Here is an 11717-nt window from a genome sequence, read left to right as displayed (position 1 = left end):
AAACTCATTCCCCATACACTATCCCAATCATCCCACTGTATTTGTCCACTTTGTTCATTACATTCAACTTCTGTATATGGTACTTTTACTGTAGTAGTGTGAATCTCATCATAACTACACCATCCTACAGTTTTAAACCTCCCTATCGGGGTGAATTGTGCATTTAGAAGTTTCGTACACTCACTCCTTGTTCCTGGAGATTTCCAGCTCTGCCGAATATAATATTCCTTTTTCTGATCCTTTTCTTTCCTGACCGTTGTACATATTATAGTGTTATTCTTTTCCTGTGGAAAACTCTGTACTGGTATAATTCCCCATGCTATTGGGTCCCCTGCAGCTCTTGGAATTGGTAAGCATGCTGTGATGCTAGATATATTCTGCATTTTCCCAAAATCTCGAATCAAACCAATCATTAGATTTTCTTGTGTTTCCTGTTGTGGTGCCTGGATTATTTGCATTGGTTGCATTTCATCTTTTTCAAATCTTTTAATTCTCTCCTGGCTCTGTTTCTTTTCTGCACAGGCTCTGATTTTGCAGTAACCTCTAATGCCCTTTTTTCATAATCAAAACTCTCTTTAATCCAAACAATACAGGTGTAGTTTCCTACATCTGTCTTACTTACATTTCGCAATGATAAAATCATAGTACCCCTTCGTGTATCACTATCCCATCGGATTGTAAACCCAGTTGACAATTTGGACTCATTCTTCTGCCAATAGCAACTAATGTCTTGGATTGAACTTCCCGTATCTCCAATAAAATCACAAGTCAAATTTACATCCATTCGTTCTTCTATATATACAGCAGCATATGTATGTATTATTTGAGCGAAACCATTACTTAATCCTACCCAGCATAGTATTACCAAGATGTAAATCTCAGTTTTGTAGGAGTGATCATTTTTACCCCCCATTGTGATGGTACCTTCTTCACTCTGGTATAATGAATCCAATTATCAATTCCTGCTACCTTTACAGCGGTAAATGTTATCAATAGTACCAAATAAGGTCCATGCCACTGTTCCTTTAAAGGCTCTGTTTGCCAATTTCGAACATACACTTGGTCTCCTGGTTGAATATCATGCACTGGATTCTCCAATGGCAAAGGGTGATTCCAGATGATCGCGGCACGTAAGGCTGTGAGTAATCTGCTTAAAGAAATTATATAACTATAAACATCTTGATCTCCTTGGAGGTGTAAATCTGCGCTTCCCATTCCCTTTGTTGGTGCAGTATATGGCTTACCATACAGAATTTCATATGGACTTACAGACAACCCTTCTCTAGGTTTTATGCGAATTCTCAATAAAGCAAGGGGCAATGCCTGTGGCCATTGGATTTTAGCTTCCTGGCATATCTTTTTAATTTGCCCTTTTAATGTTTGATTCATCCTTTCTACCTTTCCACTAGACTGTGGCCTCCATGGTGTATGTAAATCCCATCTTATTCCAAGCATTTCACTAACTTCCTGTACTATCTTAGCTATAAAATGTGGGCCTCGATCTGAAGAAATTCCTAAAGGTACCCCAAATCTAGGTATGATCTCTTTTAATAAAGTTTTTACTACTTCTCTAGCTTGATTCGTTCTACAGGGAAATGCCTCTGGCCATCCTGAAAAGGTACATACATATACCAGTAAATACTTAAACCCTTTTGATTTAGGTAACTCTGCAAAATCCACTTGCCAATAGTCACCTGGTTCTATTCCCACTTTCAAAGTTCCCATTTGAATTTGTTTTCGTATTACCGGATTATTCTTTAAACATACTGAACACTTCGCATTAACCCCTTTTGCTATTGTTAACATTTGTGCAGATATAATGCTCTGCTTTAAAAACTGCACCAATGCTTCTGCTCCCCAATGGCATTTATTATGTTCAGTTTGTATTATTCTTTTCATAATTGTAGCAGGCACTACTACTTGTCCATTACCTGTTACATACCATCCATGTGAATTCTTCTGTGCCTTTACCAAATCGGCTAATTTTTCATCTTCTTGGGTATAAAAGGGATTTACAGAGAGATGAGCAGTAATCGGGCTTACCTTAGTAGGTATTAGAGCTAATTCAGTCCATACTTGCCGTGCAGCAATTTTGGCTGCCTGGTCTGCCTTCATGTTTCCTTGTGCCACATCGCTGTCATCCCTCTGATGTCCTCGACAATGCATTACAGCCACTTGCTGAGGTAGTAACACAGCCTCTAATAACTGTAAGATCTCGGTTCGATATTTAATAATACTACCTTGAGCCGTCAACAATCCTCTTTCCTTCCACAAGGCTCCATGTATATGTATTATTCCAAAAGCGTATTTAGAATCTGTCCAAATATTCACTCTCTTATCCGTACTCAGTATTAAAGCCCGAATTAGAGCGATCAGTTCTGCTTTTTGCGCTGACGTTCCTGGCATTAATGCCTTTGCTTCAATTACTTCAAGCTTAGTAACCACAGCATATCCAGAATATCGTGTTCCATTCTCAACAAAGCTGCTACCGTCAGTGAATAATGTCCAATCAGGATTTACAAGAGGAATATCTTTCAGATCTACCCTACTGGCGTAAGTTTGTTCAATCACCTCGATACAATCATGTTCCAGCTCGCCTTCCTCTATTTTGCTACCTAAAAATTCAGCGGGATTCAAACATGTTGTTATCTTTAAAAATATATCATCCTGTTCTCTCAATATTGCTTGATATTTCAACATTCTACTGGATGACAACCAATGACCCCCCTTTTGTTCCAAAACTGCAATCACCATGTGGGGCACAAATACTTCCATTTTTTGTTCCCAATGTTAATTTTAACGCAACTGTAACAGTAATGCAGTTTTCATACCTTTCTGTCGCCACGAAAATGTCATCCACATATTGCAACAATAAGTATGCTTTTGATGGTAATTGAAAATATCCCTGCTCCTTCCAATCCTCCAGTTCTCGTGCCAGTTGATTCCCAAATATCGTAGGACTATTTTTGAAGCCTTGTGGTAACCTGGTCCAGGTCAGCTGTCGTTTTCTTCCTGTATTCGGATTTTCCCATTCAAACGCAAATAATTTCCTACTTTGTAATGCCAATGGGATGCAGAAGAAAGCGTCTTTTAAATCAATTACAGAAAAGTATCTAAATTGTTCTGCCACAGATGTTAACAATGTATAAGGATTTGCATTTACAGCTCTTAAATCTTGAACTAACCTATAATCTCCGTTAGGTTTTCTTATAGGAAATATTGGTGTATTATATTCAGATTCACATTCTTCTAACACATTGTGCATCAAAAATTTTGCAATTAATGGTGCTACCCCTTTCCTAGCTTTTAACTGTATAGGATATTGTCTAACTCTTACCGGTTGGACACCTTCTTTCAATTCTACTATGACAGGTTTTGCTGCTTTTGCTAATCCCGGTATTTGTGTCTCCCATACCCATGGTACTACAGCGTTTTCTACCTCTATTGGTATTGTTGTATTAGCTATTTCTTTTACTATAAATATTCTAGCTATTTCTTCCTCAGGTATCTGCAACTTAGCTTTTCCATTTTCAAATATTATTTTAGCATTAAATCTTGACAATAAGTCTCGTCCTAACAAAGATGTAGAACAATCCGGTACATAGAGAAATTCATGATCTAATTCTTTTCCCCTAAAATTTAGATGCAATGGCCGCAGAAAGGGCCGTTGCTCTGTTTTTCCTGTAGCTCCTACCACAGTTATCATCGTATCTCTTATCTTTCCTAAACAAGTATTTAAAACAGAATAAGTTGCCCCAGTATCTACCAATAATTGTTTCTCTTCCCCATCAATTTCTATTGTCACTTTTAATCCATCACTTAGTCAGCTACTATGTTGCCCCAAATGTCCTAACATCATTGTTTCTGCCATTGGTGTTTCTCCTACTGAAGTCTGCTGGGCCAAATTCATTTTCACTGGGCACTCATTTTTCCAATGTCCCTGTTGTCTGCAAAACGCACACTGATTTATCCCTAGCTGATTTTGAGGTATTCCCCGCATGCCTCCTACCCTGCATCCTCCTCGACCTCGTCCTCTACTTCTGCCTCTTATTCCTTGATTTACTCGTTGTAACATTGCTAATAATCCTGCCTGATTTCTCTTTGTGGTTTCTTTTTCCCTATTATTGTACACTTTCCAGCTGATTGCTTCCAAATTACTAAATCTCCTGGGGAAAAAGGAACTTTCACATATACTTTATCAGTCCCCAAAATTGCCTCTCGTAAAGGGGCTAATAATACTTTACTGTTTTGCTCTTGTTCCTTCCTCCCTTGTCTTGTTCTCTGTGCAATTGGGGTTCGTTGCGCTTGTCTTGGGCATGATGAATGCCCTGGCGAACCCTTCGGTGTTAACTTAATCTGGATCGCTCCAGTATTAATTGATTCTGACGGTTTTACCGCCTTAATACCATCAGTATCACTATCGTCCCCTGCATCTATATCGGACATCGCAGGGGCCGTCGGTGATACTAAAAGTGATACATCCTCTGGCTCTCTTATTGAATTTTGTATTGCCAAACAAGTCATACACTTCTTATTACTTACACATCCTTCACATTTTGTTTTACCTTTTTCAGGATGTACCAACAACATTCCACATTCTCTCTGCATATCTGGATGATTACGTAAATCATAAAATAGATCAACATATGGTACTTCATCCCATTTTTCAAGTTCTTGACAATATCTCATTAATGGACCTATAACACCCGGATCTAAACTTCCGTGTTCAGGCCACCGGGGTCCATCATACTCATATTGTGGCCACCAATTCATACAATAATCTATAAATCAACTTTTACTCATACTCTGAAAATATCCCGCACTTTTCCAATGCTTTAATAAACATCCTAACGGAGAATTATCCGGTATTACCATGGTCTTACACATTCACTCCACACACACACACTAAATCTACGGGGTAGAAAACGGAAAGATAGCCTCTGATGGGAAACAAAAGACCAAACCAAACTCACGAGACAGCCACGTATGTCCGTGAGTGCTGGACCTGCGGGGCTTTCGCTCCGTCTGACGGCCAGCGCCTAGGCTTCCACAGACCAGACCTCGAGCTCGTTAGCCCAACCTTGCGTGAATCGCCGTCACGTCTTATTAGGCAGGCACCCAACCAAATATTACAATAAAGCACCTTCGGGCTTACCACTTTGGGACGTCAGGAGCAGCACAGAGCGGGCGCAGCCGATGGCTCCCCGAGAATTCCTCGGTGCCGGCACGGAGCAAAATCGGAAAGCGAACCGTCAACACTACTCCCGAAGTCCCACCTGGGTCGCCAGAAAACTGTTGCCCGTAAAGAAACACATAACTACAAAAGCAGTTATATGCGGTGCTTTATTCAGGGCCCGGGGTCTCAGGGACTCATGTCCAAAGCTGAGAATCCCACCCCTTTGATTGATTCCATCACATATATAGTATTCGGTTGCATAGCATAATCAACAGAGTTGCTATAGAATTCGGTTACATAACATAATCAACAGAATTGCTAAGTTACATGATTGTTTCCCATTTACGGTTTCTTCAGTTACTGTTGCCAAGATTTGCTTAACATTTACCTAGTTCATCAGACCGTACAGTTACCCAACACCTGTGATTATACTTTCATACGAGGATCCCAAGTATAGCCTATTCTAATCAATATAATGTAACCATCTGACATGCTGCAATATTAAAATCAATATAGCGTATGGGAATATGTAATTATTTCCTAAGAAGCACTTTTGTCCAAGGAAGTTTAAATAACAAGGTTCAGACACTAAGGTAGCGAGGTGCAGCTTTGCTGTTGAAGAAGAGAAATTGCAGCAGATTTCCTACTGAATAGCAGGACTACTTCTGCTACTGCTTACAATTAGTGCCTCACTTCCCTCCCTACAAGCTCAGCTATGATGATCTCAGGCAGACTGAAGCTGCCTCTCCTTGAGCTCTTTGCCAGGGAGGAATTGCTTGGCAGTAATCAAAGCATCCAGAGGAGAGATGACCCCTGCAATTTATCTCACATCAGATCTCGACAATAGCTTGGCCTGGCAATTGTCATTGGCTTATTATTTTGTCTTCAATGAGACCTAGTGGCTACACATGAGAAGCAGAGTTTGGGCTGTTATCTGATAGTCTCTGAAGTGCTCTGCTCAGTGAAGCTGGACCTGGAGCTTTACCACATCAGGGGATCACATTGTATCAGTGGAATGACTGAACCCAAGACTAAAGGGCCACATGAACCTGCCATGGTACAGTGCTAAGCCATTACACACAGTAATGTGGGGATAGAAGTGTAGCTGGAGCAGTAGCCATTTCTGCTTAAGAGAAGAAAAATAGAGGAAGAGTTCTTCCTCTAAACCCATACTTACTTCCCACAAGGGGGCCTCCTCCCCCGTCCCCATTTCTAACATCTAAGAAAAGGGAAGCTAATATTGGTGTCTCTGGCATTAAGTCTGGAGGAAGCAGCACTCACATTGGTAACAGATTCCACTTCTTTCCTTGAGAGGAAGGCAAGCCATACAGAAGAGAAACAAGTATGACTCTTATTATGTCAGTCCCTCACTCCCAATGGCAAGCAAGGCATTTGCTCTATCCTCCTCAGCTACTCCATAGTCTGGTAAGTCTGGGGTGGGGGGAAGGGGAAGCTGTTTGGAAGATGGCTAAGCTTGGTAGCTGAAGAGCTTTTGGCTCAACTGGAGCACCTCCTGGCTAGGAGATGGTGGTGCCAACAGGACCAGCACCAGCAAGTATCTGTCACCTATGCTTTAGTGATTTCCCATCCCAATGGGTCCGCATCTTTCCCAGGCAGCCACTCCAGCAGTCCACTCTCCCACCACAGACCTTGAAGTCTTCACCAGACAGAAGACAACTATAACTCTAAGAGGGGAATTAGGCATAAGAGGTGTGGCAGAACACACCTACCCCCCCACATGCACACACACACACACATCTCAGGCCCAAAGTGTGGCAGAGCGCAACTACCCCCCCCCCATATCAGGCCCAAAGTGTGGTGAAGCACAACTATCCCCCCCATGCACAAACACCTTATCTCAGGCCCCAGCTGACCTCAAATAACTGACTGCGCCCAGAGCTGACCAGGAGGAACTAGGTGATACTGGTTGCAACTGGTGAGGCCAGAAATGGGCATGAGAAAAAAAGGTACAACTCCACACCAAATATTGTATGACCATGAGTCAAACTCCATGCCCATAAATAGCGCTGCAGCCTAGAGCCCCTTGAGCTCTCCTGCACAGCAGCAGGCTGCACAGCAGTGAATGTCCCCTTGAGTTGGGAGGACATATCATGAACTCCTTGCTAGAGAGGAGGAAGCATTGGATGCTTCAGCTGTTTTACTTCTGGCCCAAGTATCAGCCCCTACTCCTGAATGGATCTACAGCCATTTAGGAAGTGTGGCCCTGCTACCTCACCTCCCTCAAGAGTTCTTAAGACTTCTTACTTAATTCATCAATACCCAATAGTCACCACAGATGTGACATCTCACCCTCAGCTGGAATGGTGTGTGTGTAAAGTTATCCCAGAAAAGACTCCCCCCAGAGCTGAGCCAGGCAGACTGTGTTCAGAGCCTTACTCCCTTTACATGAGGGTGGCAGAGGTTTCATGGGTCCCTGCTCCTACTGCCTGTGCTTCCTTCTCCTCCCTTGGAGAGAAGGGTCCCACCAGCCAAGAGAGAGGCATGTTGTTCTTCAGGTAGTCCAGCAGCTCCTCCATGTACTCCTGGATCACAGCCAGCTTCCCCTGGCTCTGGGTCAAGATGCTGCTGGACAAGTCCTGGAAGGAGCTTGCTGCTGAGAAAGCAGCATGAAACTCCTCTAGGTTACCAAGAGATTGTTTCACCTTATTCTGAAGGCTTGAAGGCAGGCCTTGGATTGCAGATACTATTTTACAGCAGGTGATCTGCAGCTGATGTGTGATACTGCGTGCCATGAGCAGGGCCAGAGACTCCATCTCCTAGAAGGAGGCAGAAAGGAGAAGGTCAGAGGAGCAAGTTACTTTAAGAAATCAAGCAGGGAAAGGGTGAATCAGATCCCTCTGCTTCCCTCCCCATGGGCATACCTCTGGCTTTGCAGAGTTTGCATCTCCACTCTCCCTAGGACACTTCTTACTCCAGTCCAGCCACATCTGGCATAGTTTCTCTTGACCTTCCTGAAGCTTTTGGTTAAATCCTTGCTTAAACACTTCAATCTGGGGGGGGAGGGGGGGGAATCAGAGTGTCTCAAGACAGAAACCTGCTGGTCATCAACACAGCTGTCACTGTCATAGTGAGGTTGAGACCAAGTCGTACATTTGGCCCTGTCTTGCTCTCCAACAGGGAGGCAGAGCTCTACCTACCAGTTCAATGATGCAGTGAAGCTGTGCAAGGGCCTCCTGCATGCCCTGCCAGGCCCGCTTCATTTTATCAGTTGAGCGCAGGTAGGCAAACTGGCGGAGTTCATCAGAGAGAGACCCCAACCGCACAAAGTACCTCTGCTTCTCCTGCTGCTGCTCCACAGATATTATGTCTGTGCCCTCCCCAGATGCTGCCAGTTTGGCTGAGGAGAAAGACAATGCCTGTAAGTGTCTGACCAGAGATGCTTAATAAGAAAACTAAACAAGCATCAGGAGAGCTTGGACTATGAGCCAGGTAGCCTCCAACATGGCACTTCCTATTAGTTCTTAAACCCATTTCAAAGATGAGAAAACAAGGTTGGTATCCCCATTTTGATGATCCTCATTAAATATGCAGGCACATATGCCACTTCCTGACCTAGTTGCTCATTTCCAATAGGCAGACTGAGGTCATCTCCTGTTTCCTCCAGCACAGCTCCTGCTCTGCTCACAGCCATCTGGCACACTCTGGAATCTGTAACCATTGCCACACTGCTGGTCACTGCAGATCTGGCAGCCTCCATGCCACTCTGAAGAGCCTCCTTGGTTGCATCTATCACCTCTGTCACTTTGCTGCTCACAGCATCCTCGGCATCAGCCACTCTGGATGACATTAGCTCTTTTGTGTCAGAGAGAACCTACGGAAATAGGTTAGTGTCAGATAAGAACTGCAGTGCTCTGTGACCCAGTCCCTGCTGCACCCAGAGGAGTCTTCAGACAGTATCTCCTGTTTGCTTTCTTACTCCTAAGAGAGCTCACTCTATGCACTCAGAGATTTGTTTCCTCAAGAGAACTTGAAGTATTTCTATCCTTGTAAAGGCCAGCTCTGCCCTCCTCTTCCAGCCAAGGAGGGCATAGCCTTTGGTTCTTACCTGGTCCATTGACTTTTGAAGGAGAGGGAGCTTCTCCCCTACTTTATCCAAGCCCTTGGAGGCATATTTGTTTGCCACAGCAACTGCAGAAAAGAGGAGGTGTCAAGACTTGGGTTTTCTACTATTTCATCTTGCAAGTCCTGCCTTCCCGATTATGCTGCCTTGCAGGGACTGTGGGTAAAGACTCCCACTCAGGCAGATGTGTTTTGATATAAACTGGATTTGCTGAGCAGCTTGTCTTGGTTTCCACTGCTGCTTGGTCTTGAGCTAAGTCTGTTCACTTTGAGAATAACCAGTCCCGACTTGCACTAGCAAGAACATAGCCACATACTTTGGAGTCCCACCTGCAGCTTGTTTAGTTCTTGACCAGACAGTTGCTTAGCTCTCACTTCTGCCCTAGCCTCCATGTCCCAGGGATCTAGAATCACACAGTAAACAGGAGGGGGCCCACTCTGGTCTTAGAGTTAAACCAGGCCTGTCACATCAGCTGTTTTGTCAGACCCTTGCCATCAGGATCAGCCCCCCTCCCTCCATGAGGTTTAAAAACTTCTCACATGCTGAGGGTCTAGTTCTGGTTCTTGGGTTTTTTTTGTTTGTTTGTTTGCTTCCCCCCCCCTCCCATTTGTGGGAGTCGGGGGGGGGGGGGGAAGGCAGCTCCACAGGAAACAGGACCATTAGTAATGATAGCCCTCCAAGTGGGGCTTTTCTTCCAGCCCCCATGGGCTTCTAAGAATCAAACTACAAGCAGCTGTCACCTAATACTTTGGGCCTGGCAAGATCAGTTTTAGGGTAGTCAACACCTGAGTCAAATCCAGTCCTTCAGGAAGAGACACTTCTTCACACTACTCTGATTAGGACTCAGCCTTTTTTGCTTTACTTGTAAGTCTGGAGCTATCCCTTTAGTAAGTCAATGAGAGAGGTGCCTTTCCACACCCAAGGGCTCCTTTCAGGGTTGGAAGGAACCAAAGAGTTAGGAGTCCCTCTGGGAAGGGGATTTGGCCCTCACAAGCAGGTGTAAGCCTCCCCACCACATTACCTTGAGGCTCTAGTGTAGTCAGAACCGTTTGCACACAGGTAGCTGTGGCTTCAGTCACACTCTTCACTCCTTGCTCTGCTGCCTCACCCACAGATCTGATGTAGGGGTGGCTCTCCTTGGTGGAGACATAAGCTGTAGAAACCACATCACAGGCAGAGCTGACCAAGGTCAGGTTAGCCACCAGATTTATTGCAGCCTACGAGGGCAAAAAAAATAAAACAAGCCATGAGGCTTCCAAGCCTGACAGAGCTTTCTATGCAGCCCTGCACCAAAGCTTCACCTTTCTGCCTGTTCAAGTAACCTGGTCTGGTTGAAGGAGAGCAAACCACAGCTCATATTCACTTCAAAACCTGCAACTCACTAAAGAAACAAGCTGTGGAACGCTATTGATATTTATGGTTGGTCCATAACAGAAAGGTTTTCTTCCAATACAGAGTCATCCAAGGGACAGAGGAGAGTGTAGACAGTCTCAGTACTGCTAGAACCTTGCCCAGCTCCAGTTCATTTGACGTAGTTATTAAACAATTCCAGGAAAAGCTTTATCAGAACAGGATTGCATTGATGTTAAGCTGGAAGACTCCACACTAGTCAGCAAGACACACGCTGCAGTCCACAGAGGCAAGTGCATCAGGTTTTGGGGCCCCCAAGACATGGGAGCCATTCCACGAAAGCATTGCCCAGGCTCTCGACTAGAGGTGTAGAGAAGCATCACTCCTAGGCAAGAGCCAGGCTATTTTGCTTAATCTAGCAGGTTACTTACAGGGTCTTCAGGCCTGCTCTTTTGGCTGTGCCACCACTCATTCCCAGAGAAGCTGCAGGGCACAGGCTGAGCAGAAGAGACTCCTCCCTTTGGGCAGGCTTAGTTTCCCCCTAGCCACAGTAGCAGCCGCTTCCTCACACCTGCACCCAGAAGCTGCTGCTCCAGTTACAGCTCACACAGAGTACCTACCTGCTGTTCCAAGTGTCTCCCCCCCGCTGATGTGGGGGACATGCTGGCAGGATGTAGAAAGTCTAAGATCTATTTACACGTTCACTTTCAAATGCATTTGATTTCTGATTTGCCTTTAGTTGCAACAATGAAGGAATGTATTTACCTGGGACAGGACAAATTGGAAGACAAGTTGCCAAACCTGCAAGAACCAGATGACAAGGTAACAGTTTCTGGTGGATGGGAGGCCAGGCGAACTTGCTTGTCTAGCTGGACCTGGCCAGTCTCCTTGTTCTGGGCTGAGAGAAGAGCAAGGCTCTCTTCTCTTCTCCCACCAGGTATCTTGTGAGTCACTCATAACTGACTTCAGTATTGAATCTCTTTGAACCCTTACCCAGCAAATGGTGTGCCTTGGTCCTGAACTTCTATGCAATAAAATTTAGACTTAAATCTGGTCTGTAGAAACAAACAAAACAAAACAAAAGAAGGGTGGTGGGTGGCTATGACCTCC

At 44.5% G+C, this 11717-nt stretch overlaps 1 protein-coding gene across 1 annotated transcript; it reads right to left on the bottom strand.

Moving 5' to 3' along the window:
* Positions 1-7578: 7578 nt before the first annotated feature.
* LOC136993392 (perilipin-3-like) lies at positions 7579-11269 on the bottom strand. Its single transcript, XM_067305115.1, has 7 exons — positions 11228-11269; positions 10279-10474; positions 9243-9325; positions 8750-9008; positions 8335-8534; positions 8059-8187; positions 7579-7953 (listed from the first exon to the last, which is right to left on the bottom strand). Exons 1-7 carry the CDS (start codon positions 11267-11269, stop codon positions 7579-7581), a joined length of 1284 nt encoding a protein of 427 aa, XP_067161216.1.
* Between the last annotated feature and the right edge of the window lie 448 nt (positions 11270-11717).

The sequence above is a fragment of the Apteryx mantelli genome, chromosome 14 (assembly GCF_036417845.1).
Source record: "Apteryx mantelli isolate bAptMan1 chromosome 14, bAptMan1.hap1, whole genome shotgun sequence".
Classification (NCBI taxonomy): Eukaryota; Metazoa; Chordata; class Aves; order Apterygiformes; family Apterygidae; genus Apteryx; species Apteryx mantelli.
This window is presented reverse-complemented; position numbering and strand designations above follow the sequence as displayed.

What these genes read in the sequence shown, in the direction of transcription:
- LOC136993392 (XM_067305115.1), bottom strand. Translation starts at nt 11,269, where the DNA reads ATGTCCCCCACATCAGCGGGGGGGAGACACTTGGAACAGCAG. An exon ending in GGAGACACTTGGAACAGCAG is followed by an intron (nt 10,475 to 11,227) that starts GTAGGTACTCTG and finishes TTGCCCTCGTAG; the next exon opens with GCTGCAATAAATCTGGTGGC. An exon ending in GACTACACTAGAGCCTCAAG is followed by an intron (nt 9,326 to 10,278) that starts GTAATGTGGTGG and finishes TCTTTTCTGCAG; the next exon opens with TTGCTGTGGCAAACAAATAT.